At 44.5% G+C, this 17,374-nt stretch overlaps 1 protein-coding gene across 1 annotated transcript in view; it reads left to right on the forward strand.

Annotated features, from left to right (window-relative positions):
- LOC147889760 (dihydroneopterin aldolase 2-like) overlaps positions 1 to 17,374 on the forward strand; it is a 43,392-nt gene that overhangs the window by 23,874 nt on the left and 2,144 nt on the right. Inside the window, exon 4 of the mRNA XM_087391516.1 lies at positions 6,457 to 6,520. Coding sequence (XP_087247642.1) covers positions 6,489 to 6,520 — 32 coding nt within the window. The 5' untranslated portion in view covers positions 6,457 to 6,488. The remainder of the gene's footprint in view (positions 1 to 6,456; positions 6,521 to 17,374) is intronic.

Raw genomic sequence — 17,374 nt, forward strand, 5'->3', positions numbered from 1 at the left:
TATATTTCTGTCCGCCGTCTACAAACTGGACACAATACAAAAGAGATGCAGAGTCCCACCAAACTATGGTCCTCCGATCTTTACAAAAAATTATCCTTGCCCATAGGACTTCCAAAGCTTGCTGTGCCTGTTCCTCCTCTTGCCTGGCCTAATTCAGCCTCCGGATCTACTCCAATCAGTCCGCACTTGCTGATGCAGGCTTCCATACAGCACATGACATCATCGCATGCCTCATCGCAGAAGTGGAGCTTCAAGGCAAGGACCTTGCTCAAGGATGACCTTGATTCATTGCTCGGGGGAATTAACTTTGACGTCTAAAGGATTGTACCCAAGTGGGAGGCCCCATTTCACACCAATGCAAAAAGCAAAAAATACAGAATGGTAGTACTATGTCCTAAGTACAACATAGTCACGTCGGTGGTCGACTATATATCAATCTCATTATCATCATCATCATCAGGACATCAGGGTGGATGAGGCACTGGGGGCATGAAATCAGAGCTGCGGTGGCTGCAGGAAGAAGGGCTTAAGCAGAATTAGGGTTTAGGGTTAGGGCTAGGTCAGGGATGACGTGGCAGCTATGGCAGGGTCAACCTGCTCTGATACCATGTTTTTGAGAGCTGGGAGACACACACATGCACCAAGTGCATATGGGAGAAACCCCATAGTGACACGTGGCACTCACACATGACTCACACTAGTACTAGACCTCCTAGTACTACACACCAAACATCACATCAACACACTCTTTGGCTATGATACCTCCAACAGAGCTGCTTGAACTTAAACTGTAAAAACTGTTCAGAGTAGTCCACTGTGTCTGAAGCATTGTGCCTAGTTGGGAGGCTTTGGATTAGGGAGATGTACGACACTCTAAACTCATTCCTTTCAGTTCATTGTCATAGCCATTAGCATCAGATCCCTAATTTTGGTGAGATGAGCAAGCTTGATGGGACCAATTACCCATTATGGAAAATGAAGGTTCGGAGCCACTTAGTGCTGAGGGAGTCGTCGGCGATTGTAATGGGGACAGAGTGCCTCAAACCACTGTGACTACTCTAGCCACATCAACTGCGGGCAGCAACGGACCCTATTTTAGTGCTTGGCTATCACTGTGGGTATGACGGTGAATGCAGTGCTTCCTCACATACAGAGGGCGAACTCTTCTTTCGAGGCCGGGACAACATTGAGGGACAGGTATGAGCTCAACAATGAAGCAAGAATCTTGGACCTGTTGGAGATAAGTGCACACTAAGTGTACTATTTCCTAGTCTACAATAGTCTAAGTCTAAGTCTAAGTCTACAATAGTCTATGTCTTGAGTATGTGCCATGTGGCACTTCTACAATTATCCCATAAGCACTCTTGCTTTATGTCTTGTACTTTGGCCCATATATTCAATGGGTCACATCATTGTAATCTATCAGTCTAGCTTGTGTCTTGTCTACACTCTTCTCAAGGTATTTCTAGTCTTTCGGTCTTGTTATTTCATTTCCAGTTTCTAGTTCTAGTTCTTGCTTCCATATTCCAACATGGTATCAGAGCTAGGTTGATCCCTCTTCTCCCTCTTCTCTCTTCTCAAGTCTGTCTCTTCTCAGATACAGATCTGCCCCCCCGCTCAGATCTGCCTCTTCTCTCCCCTGTTGCAGATCTGCCCCTCTTTCTGCCCCGCCATTGCACTCCAGATTTGTGCGACTCTGCTGCATGTTTTCCTGCTCCAAATCTCTGTGCCCGCTCCAAATCTCTGCGCAGCTCAGCCAGATTTGCTGTCACGCCAGATCTGCGCAGCACCTGCTGTCACCGATAGATCTGCGCAGTCTAGCACCCACCTCTGCTATCCATACAGCGTCGCCCGAATTTCGTACGTCATCCATACTCTTCCGTACGCCGCTGTACGTCGTTCGTACTCTGTCCGTATGCCGCTGTACGTCGTCCGTACGACGCCCGTACTTCATCCGTACGTCGACCGTACTCCATACTCTGTTCGCCGTCCATACATCGTCAGCTGTCCGTACAGTCCGTACGACTGTACGGAATCCGTACCTGCACAGGCTGACTTCTCCAGCTCCATCTTCACAGAGATCTGCATCCTTTTGCACCTCTACCTCTGCCCGGGTTTAAGGTACTAAGCTTTGCCTCTTTCAGTTTGCTGAACAGTTTCTCCTTTTTTGCTGGTTCCTCCTGCTTCGATGGGCTGTCATATGCTATGGCCCTGACAAAGTGGTGAGAGAACTGGCTTCTGGGATCTCTTCCTCTCATTTATTTCTGCAATATTGTAAGGGAATAGACACTGCCCTTGCATCCTAGCAAGAGGTAAGACCTTCCCACATGGCATCCTCCTCTCATTCTCTCATATCTATCGATAAATTCAATGGGTCCAACTTTCATACTTGGCAGATCAAAATCAAGTGCCATCTTATGAAAGAAGGCCTTCGGGACATTGTTCACCGTGATGCTCCCGAAGGTCCATCTGAGCAAGTTGATGCTGCCAAGAACGACAAAGCCTATGCTATCATATTGCTCGGCCTTGGAGATGATTACATTCATCACATCTCCGACATACAGTCTGCTCCTCAAGCATGGATCACTTTGGATACTCTTTTTGGAGCCTGATCTAAAAATTCTAAGATTGCACTTATGATCTCATTCTTTGATCTACATATGCAGGAAGGAGCTACTATAGCCTCTCAATTATGTTCGTAGTCTTATGGTTCAGCTTGCGTCAGTCAAGTCTCCCATCTCCGAAGATATTGCTATTGCTGTGCTTCTCAAAAGCTTACCTGACTCCTATGCTACTCTTGTCACTACCTTCAAGTATCATAATAATCCTTCTCTTGAGGGTATTATCAATGCTCTCCAAGAGGAAGAAAGAACTCAGCAACGAAAGGTAACTGACACTGCATTTTTAGCAAAGAAAGGAAGTTTTAAGGTAAGAAAGCCTTGCACCCATTGTGGCAAAACTAATCATGTGGAGAAGGACTGTTTCAAGGCTCATCCATGCACCATTTGTGGCCGTGATAATCACCGGGAGAGGGACTGCTACTCCAAAACCTCTACATCAGCTCCTGCATCTACCTCAGCCCATGTTGCTGCAACATCTCCATCAGTTGATCCTGCTGTTCCTTCCTCACATGATGAGAAGTGGGCTTTCTGATTACTTCTATGTCTTGTCTACCACCTCGACCACCGATGATAGGGTTCTAGTGTCTTGGTCTTTCTATTTGTCTACAATCAGTCTTCTGACTATCTAGTCTTGTCTGTCTGTCTATTTGTCTATCAATCTGACTGTGCTTTAGATCCATCTTGTCCCTACCCTTGTGGACCCATATGAGGATATCACTTGAGGAGGGGTGTCTCAGGATCTTTTGTCTGTCATGTCTTCTATCTTTTCTCTCAGTCTATCAGTCTTTATGTCTGTCTTCTAGCCTTGTCTTTCTGTCTTACTCCTAGTGTCCACTTAAGGAGGGTGTTGGAGATAAGTGCACACTAAGTGTACTATTTCCTAGTCTACAATAGTCTAAGTCTAAGTCTAAGTCTCGTCTTTATGTCTTGAGTATGTGCCATGTGGCACTTCTACAATTATCCCATAAGCACTCTTGCTTTATGTCTTGTACTTTGGCCCATATATTCAATGGGTCACATCATTGTAATCTATCAGTCTAGCTTGTTTCTTGTCTACACTCTTCTCAAGGTATTTCTAGTCTTTCAGTCTTGTTATTTCATTTCCAGTTTCTAGTTCTAGTTCTTGCTTCCATATTCCAACAAGACCTTGAGACGGAGCTGGATGGCATGAGCACGGATGAAGGGGCATCAGTATAGGAACACATCACTAAGATGAAGGTGGTGCGGGATCAGCTGGCGGTTGTTGGTCAAAGGACGAGCTTGACTAGGATAAAAGGCCGTTTATGGAAATGCTTCCTAGGAGCTATAGTAGTTTTCTTACTACAATGATTGCAAGGCAGAGGGCGGTGCCATTGACTTTCAAGGAGCTGGTTCCATTGTTGTTGCAACAAGAAGCTCGGGAAAAGAAGTATGAAGGAACAGGTAAGGATGATAAAGTCCTAGTAGCTCAGGACAGGAGCAAAGGCAAGGGCAAGGGTAAGCCTAGCAAAGGCAAGCCCAAGAAGGACAAATCTGGCGACAGAGCGGACTCTTCAGATGAAGAAAACAAGAAGAAGAGAAAGAAGGAGAAAAAATGCTTCTATTGGAATTAGCCAGGTCAATTTGTGAAGGACTGCAAAAAGAAAAAGGCTGATCAAAAGAAGGGAGCAGCTCAAAGGCAGATGAGTCACCTCAATTGGTGGTGATAAAAGAGGAACTTTGCTTGGTGGCATCTCCGAGTGCTACTGAGATTAGGTATATGGACCCCGGTGTTACTGTCAAGATGTCCGACATTGAGGATTGGTTAGGAGAGGAGTCAGAGACGTCTATGAAGGTGATGGACAATGATGAGTGCCTGGAACCATCCGTGTGCTTGGCTGGTGTTGTTGACAACTAGACTTGGCGGAGCAGGAGCCACTGGGTAAAAAGCCAAGAAAAGACTATGACGAACACCAAAGTGATCCAAAGGGCTACGACACGGGAGCTACTGGAGCATCTTCATCGATGGATTGGGATCAGGCCAATGTGGGTTGGTGAGAGGGGGGTGTTGGATTAGGTTTGGTCACCTCCCCACCTGTGAGGCCCCAAATGAGGAGTGTATCGGAGGGGTGGACCATAGGTAGGATGGGTCATGGGGCTGCCACATGGGCAGCACATCGGCTGCCATGTGGGCAGCAGAGAAAGAATGGAAGTACTTGGCAGACCAGGGCCACCATAGTGGGCAAAAAGGGTACAAGCAATGCCGCGCAGCTGTCCATGGATGGAAACGACAGGTATGTGCAGGGAAACCAGCAAGAAGATTCATCAGAGCTTTGATACCATGTTAGAAAATGAAAATCCCACCAGAGGGTATCCCCCAGAGCGGAAGACTAATAGATGAGCCCAAAAGTTACACGCGGAAGTGTTTCACTACAAAATCAAACTTCTTAACTTATGTGTACTTCACTACCATAGATGTTCGTGCAGGCCAGTAAATAGACAATGCTTCCAAGACAAATATAGAAGAAACAATGATATATTTCCATCCGTTCACAAACTGAACACAATACAAAAGAGATGCGGAGTCCCACCAAATGGTGGTCCACCAAAAGTCCTCCTATTTGCCTGGCACCTCTAGATCTCTAAGCCGGCATGCTCCTTTAGCTTATGTGAACTCTCTGTCCAATAATCCCTTCCTTCCATCTTGCTGCCCGGGTAGTCAGCCTAGCTGGGCAGCTTGTCTTGAGCTAAGTCTGCAGCCCTTTGGATATCTCCTTGACCTCCTAGATGTAGGCCCAAGGGAACCCCTGTCTGCTGCTCCTCTCTGCTGTTGGACTGCTGCTCCATGTGATGCCAAGAAGGGGCCCAAATGGCCCCTTTTATAGGGGCTGATCCCCTGCCGAAATAGCCGGCCCTACCAACCGATTGGAAACTATCGGCCGACTGGATGGGGAGGGCTATAAATGCCCTACTGGGCTTTCTGTTGGAGGCCTTTACTGGCCTGCCTGGCCACATGGCTTCTAGCCACTGGCCCAGGCTATTCCAGTCCTTATTCTTTGCCCCAAACCTGCCCATAGTCCTTCCAAAGCTTGCTGCGCCTGTTCCGCTGCCTATCTGGCCGAATTCAGCTCTGGATCTGCTCCAATCTATCTGTACTTGCTGACGCAGGCTTCCATACAGCAGATGACATCATCGCATACCTCGTCACCTTGTCTTCTTGCTGGTTTCCCTGCACATACCTGTCCTTTCCATCCATGGACAGCCGTGTTGCACTGTTGTACTCTTTCTGCCCACCGTGGTCATAGGTGGGGAAGTGAACAAACCTAATTCAACACTTAGTTATATGTCTTGTGAGTGAAGACTCTGATTACGTAATTCCTTCACGGAAACTTTGGAGCGTATGAGCGCTGTAAATTGTGCTTCTTTTCTCCTTTTAAAAAGAGAAGTCGAACATAACATTTTAAAAAAGAGAATATGTACATCAGGTGGAATGCAAAGATAGAAAAATCCTTATATAGGTCTAGAAATAGCTAATGAGATGGTTTGCTATGCCACCTTATACCATATGTTTGGAACATAAAGAAAAATACACCACAATCCCAGACCCTGAGAAAATTTACCACTCTATCTCAGGCAGCCTCACAGTCATGTGGGCATCTGTTCCATTGGTTTTTTATATAGTACAAGGACTCCACCAAATCTCTAATGGAGTCCCTCCATCATCGTTCTGCTCCTGAATAAAAGGGCAATGCCGGTAAGTCATGACCTCTTGACCTATTGTCCTATGTTATTGTTTGGTTTTCTATGAATTAGTTATTTCATGCAAAACTGTTCAGTGTATGGCTAGTAGTTACATTGTTTTTCACTCTCTTCGCAGGAATCCAAATTAAGGATATCAGTAGTGAAACTATGGACATGTCCACTTCTGTGTCAGATATAAGGTAAGTTGAGGCTATCTTTCTCATAAATCAAGTCTTCCCCTTGCTGATTATTTTGAAGATTTGAATTTCTAACTGACAAACTGAATAAAGAACATTAGCATCCAGTCATTTGCAAGGGCATCTGCTTCTTTAGTGCTTGTTTAGTTTGGTGTTGATTATGCTCTTTTCTGACAGTGGCATCATGAAGGTCTCTTTAAGTTGAATTATAGGAATCCTTGGAAGGACAAAATAAAATTATTGTTTGCTCCCTATGGTTGGGGAGGTGAGCTCCTAGCTCAACATAGGGGTTGCTTCCTGTATGTTTTATTAATATATGATCCTTGCTCAAAGTGCCTGAGGTCAAAAGTGACTTGACATGGTTGGGGGTGTTTTGGATTTTTAGAAAATGTAGATCTATGGTTGCTTACTTAGGGCCAACACTACTCCACAGCAACGGAAGATGAACCCTCAGATTACAAGATACTAATGCGTGGAACACAACGCAAACACATGTGAGGACAATCCAGATCTGAAAGAGTACTGAATGTATGGCCAAAAAGAAAAAGATATATAGAATCTTAAGTACAAAAACTTGCCCTGGTATGTACCAACACCTCCAAAAACAACCTTAACAAGCTCTGTTTTGTTGCACGCTCTGTAGAAATCTCTTCCTCTCTACAACGCGAGGCTTCAATATTTACTCAAGGCTGAGCACTCCTGCAAAGTTCTACTCTGATGGTGAACTGTCGACATGTGCATATGCTATTCTCACTGCTCTTCACACATGCGAGGTGATGTGCAGGCTGAGTAGACTCTCTAAGATCCTCCTGGCTGCTCTGGATGTAGCCCAATACAAGCTTTGAAGATGCCAGAGATGCATCCTGGGAGGCCTTATATAGGGGCTGGATACCCCTTACAGATTGGCCAACCTGCTACAGACTGGCTGATCAGCCAACAAAGCAGCCCACAGACTGCGTCTGTCACTACCTTGATCAGCCAACCTGCTTTTGCCTACAAATAGGCCCTTGTTCTGCAGGCACCTATCCATTTCCCAGCGCAGCCCTGCTGCCGTACTTGAGCAGTCTTGCAGATGTGTTATGGCCTCCAGCAGCTGCGCAGGCTGCTGCTCTTGGTACCTGCTGCTGCGCCCTGTTCCGGATCCTGGTACTTGCTGTACCTGTTGCTGCTGTTGTACCAGTGGCTAACATTCATGCCCGGGCAATGGATCTAGGTGCTGTCCATTTGGCATTGCTGTCCACATGGCAGCCTCCCCCCTTCCCGTTAAGGTACCAACAACACCATCTAGTCATCCCCCTTAGAAGATAGGGACTGATCAAACCAAAGATCTTGGGTCAGTTTCTACCCGTCATCCGACTGTTGCCATCCGCATCTTGGTTCCTAGTGGCAGGTCCCCGTAGATCCCCAGTGGTAGGAAACCCTCTAGCCAACTGCGGGTTTGAGTCTATCAACCACTTATCTTTCGGATCGTTTGTCTCCACTATAAAGTCTTTAACAAGATCATCATCTGCTCCATCTTGCAACTTGGTGTGTCTGGAGAAGCATCCTGATCATCTTCGTAGATTCACAACTCGAACTTGTCGAAGTCTTTGCTGCTAATCTTAAGGACAATCTTGCAACAGGCAGTATGGAAGGTTTTCACCCTCCACTCTCCATTGAACAAAGAGCAGCTGTACAAACACAACAATCTATTAAAATCTCTAGAAAAACATAATGAAAACACGTACCTTGGATATTCAGTCTAGTGATGCTTGCCATTAGAGCAAACTAGGTACCTCAAGTACCACCTTCATCCCTACCTTAGTGTAAGTTTGTGTATATGCTCCTATTGGTGAGCTCAATTGAGCAGCACCCTCCATCATCCACCACAGAGTCAAGATCTTTGCTTCACTTCTCGATGTATTCCATCTCAGCAGGACATGGTGTCATCACGAAGAATAGCTCTTCTCTTATGACATTGGCTATTGCCAGTTCGAATTGGTCCTCTCTCATCGCTTGGTCCGCCTTCTTCTTCCTGCAATCCTTAGCAAAGTGTGTATCACAATAGAAGCACTTCTTTTGATTCTTCCTCTTCTTGTCCTCATTGCTAGGAGCTTCCCCGTCGTCATCTTCGGCATCTTTCCCTTTTTGTGGCTTCGATTTGCCACCCTTGCTCCTTGCTATGAGATCCATCATCCTTGGCCTTCCCACCCGAACAATTTCATTTGAACTTCTTGCAACAACAGACCTAGCTCCTCAAATGTGAGCAGCCTCGTTCGTTCTCCTGTGGTGAGGGTTGTGCCTGAGGCACGGGAAGAGGCATAAGTAGGCCAGGTGCCTACCGTCTATCATACTTCACTTTCTGACACGTAAGGCATTCAGTAACAAACTGATGTATGTCTTTCCGCATCCCTGGCCAAAAGAAATACCTCTCTAGTGCTAGGGTTGTTGCTGTAAAACCTCTATGTCCAGCATAGGGAGGTGCATGGCATTCCTCCAAAATCTTTTTCCTCATCTCCTGGGTGGTGCATAGGCAGTCATCTTTCATTAGATACCCATCTTTCAGAGAATAGTGACTAGTGGACTGCCCCTCTTGCATTTGCTGTAAAATCTCGCCAAAATCTGCATCATTAGCATATTGTTCCCTCATGCCTTCCAGGTCTTGATGATAGGCAATAGTCACATTATTGACCTGGGGTCTTCAGGACAAGGCATCTACCACTCTGTTCCGAATTCCTGGGGTATGGACAATCTGAAAATGATACATTGACAGCATGTTTGCCCCTTTCATTTGCTTCTCGGAAAAGTATCTCAGACTTTGGTGATCTGTTTAAACAGTAAAATCTGCACCCAAAAGATAGTGCTTCCATGTATGGATGGCATGAATTACAGCCAATAACTCTTTCTCATAGATTCCCAGATATCTCTCTGCATGCCGGAGTCTCCTACTCTCATAAGCCACTACATGACCATTCTGATGCAATGCAGCCCCAACACATTCCCCACAAGCATCACAATCCACATCAAATGGTTGATACAAATCTGGAACGATTAAGATTGGCTCTGTAGTCAGCCTCTCCTTGAGTGTGGTGAAAGCTGTCTTTTGAGGAATTCCCCACCTGAAAGCTGCATTTTTCTTAGTAAGATCGTGGAGTGGAGCGGCTATATCCGCAAAATGCCTGATAAACCTTCTGTAGTAATAACATAGGCCTAGGAAACTTCGAACTTCATGCACAGTTTTCAGCTTTGGCCATTCTTGAATGGCACGGATCTTTGCTGGATCCATCTGTATCCCATTCTTGGATATTATATGCCCCAAATAATGGATTTCTTCCAAGAAGAATTCACTTTTCTTTCTGTTTGCATAGAGCTGATGATTTCTCAGCTCTTGAAACACTATAGCAAGATGTTCCTTGTGCTCTTCTTCGGACTTAGAAAAGACAATTATGTCATCGAAGAAGGTACCAGTGAACTGTCTATAGGGTCGGAAGATACGATCCATCATCCTATTGAAGGTAGCTGGGGCATTGGTCAATCCAAAAGGCATCACCAGATATTCATACAACCCAAAAGTAGTACGGAACGCTGTCTTGTGCACATCCTGAGGCTGTATCCTCACTTGGTGATAGCCACTCTTTAAGTCTATCCTGCTGAAAACTGAAGCTCCATTTAATTGATCCAGTACATCATCAATACGCGGAATAGGGAATCTATTCTTGATGGTCATTTTGTTCAGTGCACGGTAATCGACGCACATACGGACTGAGCCATCTTTCTTCTGTACTAGCAGTACAGGGGAACAAAAAGGAGAAGAACTGGGCTGAATCAACCCCTTGGACAACAAGTCATGCACCTGAGTCATAATCTCTTCTCGCTGAGTTGCAGTAACTCTGTATGGGGGCCTATTGGGTGGCTCGCTTCCAGGAATGAGTTCTATGCCATGATCCTCATGTCTCTCAGGGGGTAGCTCCCCTGGCAAAGCGTCAGAAAAACAATCTTTAAAATTTTCAATAAACTCAAATTTATTATGATTTGCCTCACTTGTTTCAGCATACATTTCCACATCTCTCTCTTTTACAAAAATCATGTAAGCTGAAACTACAAACTTTATTTCTTTTTCAACAGAACTATTTGATACAATGGGAATAGTTTCCCCTCTATTCCTAGCAACCACACGATATTCTTTGCCCCTATGTACAAACTCCAGCACTCTTTCAGGAAGAGTCAACTTCACTACCTTGCGATGAAACCAAGGCATACCCAAGACTACATCATGATGTTTCAGTGGAAAAATGAAGAAGTCTTCCTGATCCACATAACTCTGTATATGAAGACGGAGCTTCCCTATCAAGGGAGTGACTGGCACAGGGTTTCCATAGAACATCTGATCGGCATCCAAAGCCCTGCCCAACTCCTCCGTCTTTATTTCCAGCCTCAAGGCTAGGTCCTCTAATATGAAATTATCAGTAGCCCCTGGATCAAATAAAATTAGCGCTTGCTGGTCTCTGACTTTGCCCCATTATAGCAGCAATTCTCATTCTTCTAGGTTTGAAACATGACCTAGTATGTCAGGAATTCCTCCTGCCATTGGCTTTTGCAGTCCCCGTGGCTTCTCTTCCTCTTTATCCTTCGAAGTTGAAGGCTTTTCTGGGCACTGGGCAGCCACATGCCCCTCTTTCCCAGCATTTCCCATCTCTGCGAAACTCAGCTATCTGTTCAGGAGTGAATGGGGGTTTGCCTTTATAAGTCTTTGAAAACTGAGTACCCCTCGGCTTTCTGAGGCTGAAACCCTTTCTTTTCAACCTTGGGGTACTCTTTCTTTTCTGATTTTGAAAAATCGGTTTTCTTTCTTTCAACACGTCCTGCATGCAAGGATAGTACTGTAGATGGATCTTGTAACAGCACAAGACTAGCTACTGAAGCTGAATGCATAAGGTCTTGAATGTTCTTTGCCCCCAAAGCATTCACTACTGCCTGGATTCTTGGACTGAGACCTGCTCTGTACTTTCTCATTTGGGTTCCTTTGGAGATCTTTTTGAAAGGTGCAACCTGCAAATAAGCATCCCAAAACTTTTGGTTGTACACATCCACTGTATCTCCTGCATCCATATGCAAACTATCCCAATCTTGAAGAACATGATCTCTAAACTGTTTAGGCATAAACTGTTGGTAGAAGGCTTTCTTGAAGTCCTTCCACTTCTTTGGGGCTGACCCATCTGTGGTCTGTGCACTCCACCATGCACTAGCTGTCGCTGTCAAGTGCAAACTGACCATTGAGGATTCTGAAAACTTTTCTGTACCGAATGCAGCATCAAACTGCCTGATGAACTGCAATGCTTTGTCTGTATGACCATACTGTCCATTGTAGGTCATAAACTTGACAGATTTACCTCCCTCTTTGAATTCCTTGGTCTCTCTGGAAGACTTACTCTTCCTAGACTTCCTGTGTTTCCTTCTTTTCCTGGATGGTTTATCTGATAAAGAAGAGATACAGAAGTCGAGCTCAAGGTAGACGGTGAAGGAGTGGGAGATTGGTGATGATGCCTCGATCTCTTCCTGCTATGAGACCGTCCCCTATGAGATCTCTCTTTCTCTGGCTGCACACGAGAGTGTGCCTCTGGCATTGGCACATCATATGCTGCATTAGGCATAGCTTCTGCTTGAAACAAATGCTGGGCCCTTGGATCCTTTTTGAGATTTTCCATCTCTTGTATACGAGTGCGTACCATCTGCTCAAATTCTTGCTGAGTTTGCTGCACACTTCTCTGTCTTGGATGTACATCCCTATCTTGTGAATCCCACTGGATAGGTGATTGAGCCATTTTCTTACAACTCGTCTCAGATCTGCAAGTTTCTCACACACACTGTGTATGCAACTGATGCACGTTGTTTTTTATTTTTAAAGGAAAAAATTACCTCAACAAGAGGTGTCTTGCATTCACAATCTATGCCAGTACCGGGCTGTCAACTCAAGGCATATACCCACAAAGTTGCCAAGGCATCAATAACTATATTGCCCCTTTTTTGGCTGTTGCAAAAAAAATATTCAAAATGCATCTGACTCATCTTTTCCTAAGCACAAAGGCATGCATATTCTTTTTCTGCAAATCTCTGATTTTACTGTGTTTCTGCTGCTTTTCTGACAGTAAATACTCTCCCAGATAGGTGAAGACTGCTGGCAGAAACAGTCTCTGTAACTGTCTTCTTCTTTTTTTTTTGGACAGTAACCAGATGTAGTAACTGGCTGGTTACTCTAACCAGATCAGTCCTGTTCTGGTCTGGTTACATTGACAGACTAGTTAGTCTGTTACTTGGCCACTAACTTAACCAAACTGGCTAACTGAACCAGTCTAGTCTAGTTAATTAGACAGTCTAGTTAGGCTGTCCTCTGACCAGATCTCTAACCAGGGTCAGCTAACTGCAGTTATCTTGACCAAGGCTACACCAACCATAGGTCTGCCATATCAGCAAGCTCTAGCTATATGCCACGTGTGTTTTTGCCACATCAGCATATGACACGTCACTGCCACGTGTCAGGTGGCCAGGTCAGCATCTGGTCTGGCTACCACGTGTACTGCCATGTCAGCACCTGAACTGTACACTGCCACATCAGCTCGCACGTGTCAGCGCCACGTCATCATGCCTGCTTGCCTGTGTGCTACGTGTACACAAGCATGCACTGCCACATCATCTGCTGAGCTGGCTGTGCCACGTCACACATCAGCACCTGAGCAGGGCACCTCCCCTTGAACCTTCACGAAAATTCCCACGTTACTTCTGAGCATGCGCCATGCCTTCCCCGTCTAGTGCCTTTGTGACGGTATTCATTTCACGGAAAGGAGTCGCTTGTCTTCCGTCAACTGTTCATACTGTAACGGACCTTCATGGAGACTCCTCAAAACAGAGTGCGCACACAGTGCGTTGCGGGCGCACGAGACCTGGCAAGGAATTCGTGTGGAAGTTGCTCTATCAATTTGTTGGAGAGGTTTTACCATTCATGGTCACAGAATCTTGTTCCATCACCGTTCACCAACCGACACCCCGCACTTGCCAACCATCAGTGCCCGCGTGGGAATGTCTCTTTGGGGTCATCAGCGCAGGATTTCCTTCACAAAACCTCCACGCTACTAGACACTCAGTATAACGTTGGTGCAAAACATGAGCCCAACGCTGGCAAACCACGAGAGCATGCGTGAATTCTCCATCAGACGCTTATTCGTCATTGCGTAGATGTATGAAGGGACCACCCACGCAATCCGGAAAAAAAAAAAAACAGTATCCTGTTTGATCTGCGTCTAAAACGTCAAACAATCGTTGCTCAGGACATTAGCTCGTAGTCATGCTGCTTGGAAACCCCAAGTCTAATGCACGACCCTGTCGAGCTATGCTCTCTGTCACCGATCCTGAGCATCTTGGATGGTCACTATCAAGGAAAACAATGATCCATGGCTCTGATACCAATGCAACCTCAGTCGTAAAATACAGCAGAGACTCTCTCATTTCTTTATGCAATTGCTAGCTCTCTCGTGGAACCTCACGCTCATAATTTACTGCAGAAACACTCATAAGATCTCTCTCTCTCTCTCTCTCTCTCTCTCCACACAGCTAGGGCCCAGGACAACATGTCAGGCTGGACCCCCCCCAAGGTATTTTATTTCTTGAAGAGAGAATCTGTTACAAGAGTTCAGCGTAGAGCTGCCTGATACATGAAAATCCAAAACGTGAATGAATGAATCATTACATGAGCTCTCAGGCTCCCTTTCTTGGCAACAAGCCACTTGTCAATTTCTACATTACTTTCCTAATTACATGCCACTAAGGGCAACTCTGGAGTCTTAGAAGCACTTGGTCACGCGAACCGCCTCCTAGACTTTGATTAGGCTCCCGTAGCGCTTAGGAAAATAACTCTTCCTAGTACCTGCAACAATTAATTAAAGCGCACCACCATGGTCCATGGCACCCATTAATTGTTAGCACTTTGCATGCAAACAACACATTGTGGACTAGTTCTAGTCATGGTGGGCGTCCCGACTGAATACATGTGCACACATAACAAATATAAAAATATATATTTATTCTCTGGTTGACCGGAGTCAACAGTCTTGATTATAATTAAGAGGCTTTGACCAAGGGTCGAGACGCCTTAATTATAGTCAAGTCTCTCCAACCGAAGTTGGCACAACTCTCCAACCGAAGTTAGCACATCTTGGTTAACCGAGGTTAACCCTCTTGGCACATGCCAAGTCTCGTTGACCGAAGTCAACACCCTCTGACCGTAGTCAGCTCTGTAGTTCTCTGGTTAATCGTAGTTAACCCTCTTGGTAATAAAACAAGTCTCCCCGATCGAAGTCAGGTTTACTTGACCAGAGTCAAGTATCTTTGATCGTAGTCAATTCTTTGACCATTAAAAGAACTCTTTGACCATAATTAACACATATAAAACTCTTTAATTATGATCAAATAAATGGTCAACTGTACTTTGACTTAGGATATTTACATTGTGGTGACATTGGTACCATGTCCTTGTGCTCTCCTTATATGGGCCTTACGGGTGGGACAATGAACCTTAATTCCAACATATAAAGCACACTTTTGCTGATGGATACAAGGGTGTTGTGCCCCTAATGCAAAAATGCGACAAGCCCAAGTGTTGTAGCAAGCCCCCAAGAGAGCCGAATCTGCCTAGTCAAAGGCCTTGTCACAATTCAATAGGAAGAATAGCTAAGCCTTGATACTCATACTAGGCCCAATTCATGACCTTCCACAAATTGAAGATGTCGTCGAAGATATTATGAAACAGTACAGGTCTAATGAATCAAGTGTTGAAGGAAGAGACGAAGACTTGTCGCTTCTACAAGAATATTGTAGACATTCCCCAAGAGAATGATTGGACACCATGAACGTGATCATTCAAATCTGTCGTGGTAAATCATATTTATCTTGTATCAACTCTATCTTTGTTTTCAAAACCTTGCAATATGCACCACTTCTGAGATCATGTCCAATCAACTTCAAAATCTTGCACCACTTCAAAATTTTGCAATTTGCACCACTTCTGAGATCATGTCCAATCAACTTCCAATGCTGCCTGATAAGGGATATGGAAAGCCATCCTCACAAGGACACTTGGCTGAGGACAAGGGACATGAATCATCAAGCATCTCTAAGTTGTTTCAAAAGAGAGTTTGTTTGAGTATGCTTGTGCTTTCTAAGTTAGAAATGTATTTTGACTCTTTGTAGGAAACATTACATAAGTGTAAAGGACCATTTAGCTTTTTATGTTTTAAATAAGAGTGAGAGTGAGAGTGAGAGTGAGAGAGAGAGAGCGATATTCCAGTTTTTTGGAAGATTTTGTTTTTTGACTTGCTTGTTTATTTTTGCTTAGTCACTTGCTTCCTTTCTTCTTTATTTCTTGTTTTCTTTCTCTTTTGTTTATTTGACGTATTTTAGTAAGCACTGGGTTTGCCCAAGAGACTCCGCGGGTCTTTAGAAACCCAGTATAGCTTCTTATGCTTGGGCACTGATGACGACATAAGTGTTGCTTTGCTTGCTAAGTATGTCTTCCTTTTGTTTTTCTTAAAAGTTTTTGTTTACCTCTTTTTTCTTCTCTTTCATATTCTCTTTTATCTTCTCATTTATTTTCTGTGTAGATTTTTGATCTTTAGAACAACAAAGAATCTAAGTTCGTATGATTGGACTTATTCTAGTCTTACAAAGGTATATATAAGCATCTCTTCCTTATGCAAAACAAATCCAGCTGTGGATGGTACGGCACTCTTCTTGCCTTGTTGTGCCTATCTTAGATTGTCTTTCTTTCGGTTTTGCAACTTACAAATATTTCTGTTTAGTTTCTTTGTTCAGTTGCCTTTTATGTGTGTTTGTGTTTGATTTTGTGTGTTTTTTCTTAACCTGAGAATATGAATTTTCCCAAAAAAAGATAAGAGTGCAGATAAGGGATAAGCAATAAGCCAGGAGGGCGGAGAAAAAGTGTGCAGGCAGGGTTCAAGCTAGGGCTGCAGGAAGAGGGGTCTGCATAGCAGAGACAAGGGGCTGTGTGAGAAGACATTGGGAAAACATGCAGAATGAGGGAGCTGCACAACCAACCTGGGAGAGTAGCACGCAAGGAGAAAAGAAGAGCTGCATGACCTGGTGGGCGATGAGGGAGGCTGCTGGGGGGACATGGCAACCAAGGGAAGGGATGTGTAGGATAGCAGGGGAGAGCTAAAGGGGGTGACAAGGGAGGGCAGGAGAGCAGGACACCTGAGCAGCCTGTAACCACTATAAACTCGTCTCTCTTACCAGGCCTTATTTAAGGAGAGCGGCTCCTTAATGGTAGCATGTCAGGGGATCCAGGTTTATGCAGTAGGCTTTGACTGACCACAGTTCAGGTGGTGATTAAAGGCCAAAGGAAATGCCTGAATAATGGCCTTCGAAGCACTTATAATGTATAGTTTCTAATGTAAACAATAGTCCTCATGTATTAGCCTTTTGATATATGAGTTTATTTTATGGAAAAATCTCAAAATTAAATTGGGGTCAAATTAGATGTACATTCAATGTATGGCCTTTGTTGATATTGTTCCTTGTCCGATTTCTATCTTCATTAAGCATAACGTCAGTCAAGGGTACAGTCTTTCATGACAACACTAGATTGTCACTACAGTTGTAATTTTTTACACTTGCATTTGTGTTTTGCTTTGTCATGTGCAACCTTCACTTCTTTTTGTGGGACTTTAGAGGTAAACATACAACTACACTCAACGTCTCCCCTGTACAACAAATAGTGCAGATTTAACATGGCTAGTTTGTTTAGTTATGAAAAAGCCAAGAAATTTAGTGAGCTCAATCGTGTTGTCGAATTTTGTGTTGTCGATAACC

The sequence above is a fragment of the Dipteris shenzhenensis genome, chromosome 20 (assembly GCF_047967505.1).
Source record: "Dipteris shenzhenensis isolate YYH24624 ecotype China chromosome 20, Dip_SZ_1.0, whole genome shotgun sequence".
Lineage (NCBI taxonomy): Eukaryota > Viridiplantae > Streptophyta > Polypodiopsida > Gleicheniales > Dipteridaceae > Dipteris > Dipteris shenzhenensis.